This window comes from Corvus brachyrhynchos, unplaced genomic scaffold (assembly GCF_000691975.1).
Source record: "Corvus brachyrhynchos isolate BGI_N302 unplaced genomic scaffold, ASM69197v1 scaffold200, whole genome shotgun sequence".
Taxonomy (NCBI): domain Eukaryota; kingdom Metazoa; phylum Chordata; class Aves; order Passeriformes; family Corvidae; genus Corvus; species Corvus brachyrhynchos.
In genome coordinates, this window is record NW_008236184.1 from 5,243,159 (window position 1) to 5,246,928 (window position 3,770).

Here is a 3,770-nt window from a genome sequence, read left to right on the forward strand (position 1 = left end):
CCGGCCGGCCCCCGCCGGGATCGGATCCAGGAGGCGAGGAAGTGGAAAAACGGCAGGAAAAAAAATCCATTCCGGGCCCTCCCTGGGCATCTCCCGCTCCCAGCGCCTCTGGAAAACTCCCGGAGCTCTTAAAGAGGAGCCTGGGAATTCCAGCCCTCGCACGGATGCTCATTCCCAGATTATTCCCAGCCGGATGGGAACAATTCCCAGCCCACCAGGCAAATGGGCGCCTTTCCCATTCTGCTTCCCAAAAATCCGCAGCCCCTGGGAAGCGGTTTCCCAAAGTTCGGAGAGCGCGAGATTCCAGAGGGATGGAGAGGGATGAGCGGGCTCAGCTCCTGAATTCTTGGGGAATTGGGAGAAGCGGAGCGGGGCAGGGCTGGAGGATTCCCAGCGCTATCCCACACTTCAATCCCACGGGAAAGTCGCCATTCCTGGGAATTAACCCTCTCCTGCCCGCACTGGGACACGGCTTTCCCATGGACACGGCTTCCCAGGGCTCTGGGATTCCATTCCCACGCTCAGGGATGCTCCAAGGCTATTTTCAATCCCAGTCTGCTACGGAGTGGGAATCACTTGGGAGAATCCCGGATTAGTTTGGGTGGGAATAAGCAGGGACACCTCCCGCTATCCCAGGCTGCTCCAGCCTGGTTTTGGACATTCCAGGGATCCAGGGGCAGCCACAGCTCCCCTGGGAATTCCAGCCCAGCCCCTCCCCACCCTCCCAGCCGGGAATTCCTTCCCAATATCCCATCCCAATCTCCCCTTTCCCAGCGGGAACCCATTCCCTGTGTCCTGTCCCTCCATCCCTTATCCCAAATCCCTCTCCAGCTCTCCTGGAGCCCCTTTAGGCCCTGCAAGGGGCTCTGGGATCTCCCCGGAGCTGCATTCCCAGCATTCCCAACATTGGGATATTTTTAGTGACCGCTCCGTTAAAATCCTTATTTAACACATCCCCAAAAAACCCCCTCCAAACCACCTGGATTTAACAGGAATAATTCCCACCAGGAATCCACCACCGGTGCTCCTTCCCTCCATCAGCAAACCCTTCGATTAGCAGGAAAAAATTCCACCTTTTCCCCCCTTTTCCAGAAGAAAAACCTCCTTCGAAATGCGCCGCGGGAAAACAGAGTTGGAATATCTCCGGAGAACGGGATCCTTGGAAAATCCCTCGAAATGAGGAAGACATCCCGCACGTTTTCCTTAAGATAGAAAAATTTATTTCCCAGTCTTAGAAAGCTTTTCCAAGGCCGCCCCCATTCCCGGTGTCCCGTAGAAACGTAGTAGAACCTCTTCCCGCCAAAAAATTCCGGAGGGGCGGAATACAAAACTATCCTGTGCACATTGTGCTTAAATTCCAAAGGCTCGGCAGCTTCCCAAAGGATCACCCTGCCCAGAGCATCCTGTAAACAAATTATTGCATATTTTCCATCGGGATCCTGGGGAAAATCCCGCCAAATCCCAGGCAAGCGCCGCCCGCTGAGGAGGAGAACGGGAATGAGCGGCTTCCAGGGAATGCCCGGCCCGGGGAAGGGTTGTGCTTGTGGTGTTGGGGTGGGGGAGCCACGGAGAGGGGATCCCGTGGGAAGAGCCAAGGGGTGAAAATCCGGGATGGAAGCTGATCTTGGTCCCAAAGATCTCTGGGAAATTGGAGATGGAACGTGAAGAAGAAGATCCCGAAGCGGAATGAATTCCAGGAAGTTCTGGGCACCGAAGGCGTTGGCTCCGTGGCCAAGGAGCCTCTTCCAACGCACAGCTGGATCGAGGGAATATCAGGAATATCCCCACGGACTCTCCATGGATTTGCAGCCTCCGGAGGGGACTCCTGGAAGCTCCCCCTGTGCCAAGGCCAACAGAAGGTGATGGAAGGACGAGGGCTGGGACACCCTTGGAATGCCCATCCCGCGCTTCCGGAGCGGGAAAATCGGCCATGCTCCAAGCCTGCCATCGGCATGGATTCCCAAAAAAACCAACCAAGAGGAACTGTGGCCTCCGTAAGGCACCAAACCCATCCCTGAAGCAGCACCCACGGAGCCTCTCCAGGTTTTCCAAGCGGGAAAAGGACGGAAGGAGCACACGGGGGGAGGGTGGGGAGGATTTCTGGGAAGGAGCGGATTTTTGGGAAGGAAGCCCGGGCTCGGGGTGGGTTTGTGTGCCCGCGTGTTGGGTTTCCACAGGCACGGAAAGAATTCCTTTCTGCTGCCTCTGGTATTGGAATTCCTCCTCCGCCATCCGCGCCTGGATGGATGGATCCGATCGGAGCGCGCGGATTGAAGTGGGAAAAATCGCTCCGAGACCGGCGAGAAGTGAAGGAAAAGCCCCGAAAAAGAAAAGCAATGCAAAGAGGGAGACGGGTGCGGTCCCTGTGCCCGGGATCTGGGCATTGGGATGAGCTCTGCCACCTCCACCATGGAATGGGAGCGCTGGGAAGGCCCAAAGTCCATCCACGAGCTGGGGCTCAGGCAGCAGGTGGGATCATGGAATCATGGAATGGTTGGGTGGGAAGGACCTTAAAGCTCATCCCATTCCATGGGCAGGGAGCTTCCACTGTCCCAGGCTGCTCCAAGCCCCGGCCAGCCTGGCTTTGTACATTCCAGGGATCCAGGGGCAGCTTCTCCAGGAATTCCAGCCCAGGGAGAGCTCAGAGCCCTCTGGGGTTGGATTTCTAAAACGCTGGATGGGCTGGAGCAGGAGAAAAATTCAAATCCCCCCCGGAAAAGCTCCCTGAATTCCTGAATTCCCTGAGGGACTCAGGATGAGCTCCGTGTCCCGCTCAGCAATTCCCGACCGATGGCCCCAAAAGGCGGCCAAAGGCCAGAGGAATTCCCAGATGGAATTACAAACTCCAGTAGAAAAGGTGGAGTTCCTGGATAAGGGATCCCAGCTCCGAGGGAATTCCAGTGACTGGGACAGGGATCCCAGCTCCGAGGGAATTCCAGTGACTGGGATAAGGGATCCCAGCTCTGAGGGAATTCCAGTGACCGGGATAGGGATCCCAGCTCCAAGGGAATTCCAGTGACCGGGATAGGGGATCCAAGCTCCGAGGGAATTCCAGTGACTGGGACAGGGATCCCAGCTCCGAGGGAATTCCAGTGACTGGGATAGGGGATCCAAGCTCCGAGGGAATTCCAGTGACTGGGATAGGGGATCCAAGCTCCGAGGGAATTCCAGTGACTGGGACAGGGGTCCCAGCTCCGAGGGAATTCCCGTGACCCGGATAGCGGATCCCAGCTCCGAGGGGACACCGGTGCTTGGACCTGGGGCCATTGTGCTCCAGGCTCCCAGTTGTGCTTCCATGATGCCGGGCACGTGTTTTCCATAAGAAACCCTCCAGCTCCAGGATCTCCAGGTGGAGAACGGGCAAAAAATTCCAAAAGTGGACTTTTCATCCCAAAAAAGAGAATCCCTATGAAACCCCCCCCCCCCCGTTTAAAGCCACACTGTGCACTCCCAGGCTCCGAGTGATTCCTGCGGACGGCGCTCATCCCACGGGAGCTGCTCCAACACGGACACATAATCCCGGCTTAAGAGGCCCCGCACGAACCCTCCAGGCCGGGACCGCACTTCCAGGACTTCTATGGCTTCTGCAAACGTTTTCCTTGAGAGAGGAAAAACCAATCCCAACCAAACCCAGCCTCGGACTCGGAGCGCGGCAGCGTCCCCATCCCGACGCTTCGAGTCCGGTTCCGAGCACGGCTGGTCCGGGAACGCCGGGCGGGATGGGGACGCGCTCAGTTGTGCTTGGCCCGCCCTCCTCGCAGGTAGCTCTT

General features: G+C 57.4%; 1 protein-coding gene across 1 annotated transcript in view; it reads right to left on the reverse strand.

Annotated features, from left to right (window-relative positions):
* Positions 1-3,731: 3,731 nt before the first annotated feature.
* GLCE (glucuronic acid epimerase) overlaps positions 3,732-3,770 on the reverse strand; it is a 6,282-nt gene continuing 6,243 nt past the window's right edge. The window contains exon 5 of the mRNA XM_017736996.1: positions 3,732-3,767. Within this exon, the coding sequence (XP_017592485.1) occupies positions 3,732-3,767 (36 nt within the window). The remainder of the gene's footprint in view (positions 3,768-3,770) is intronic.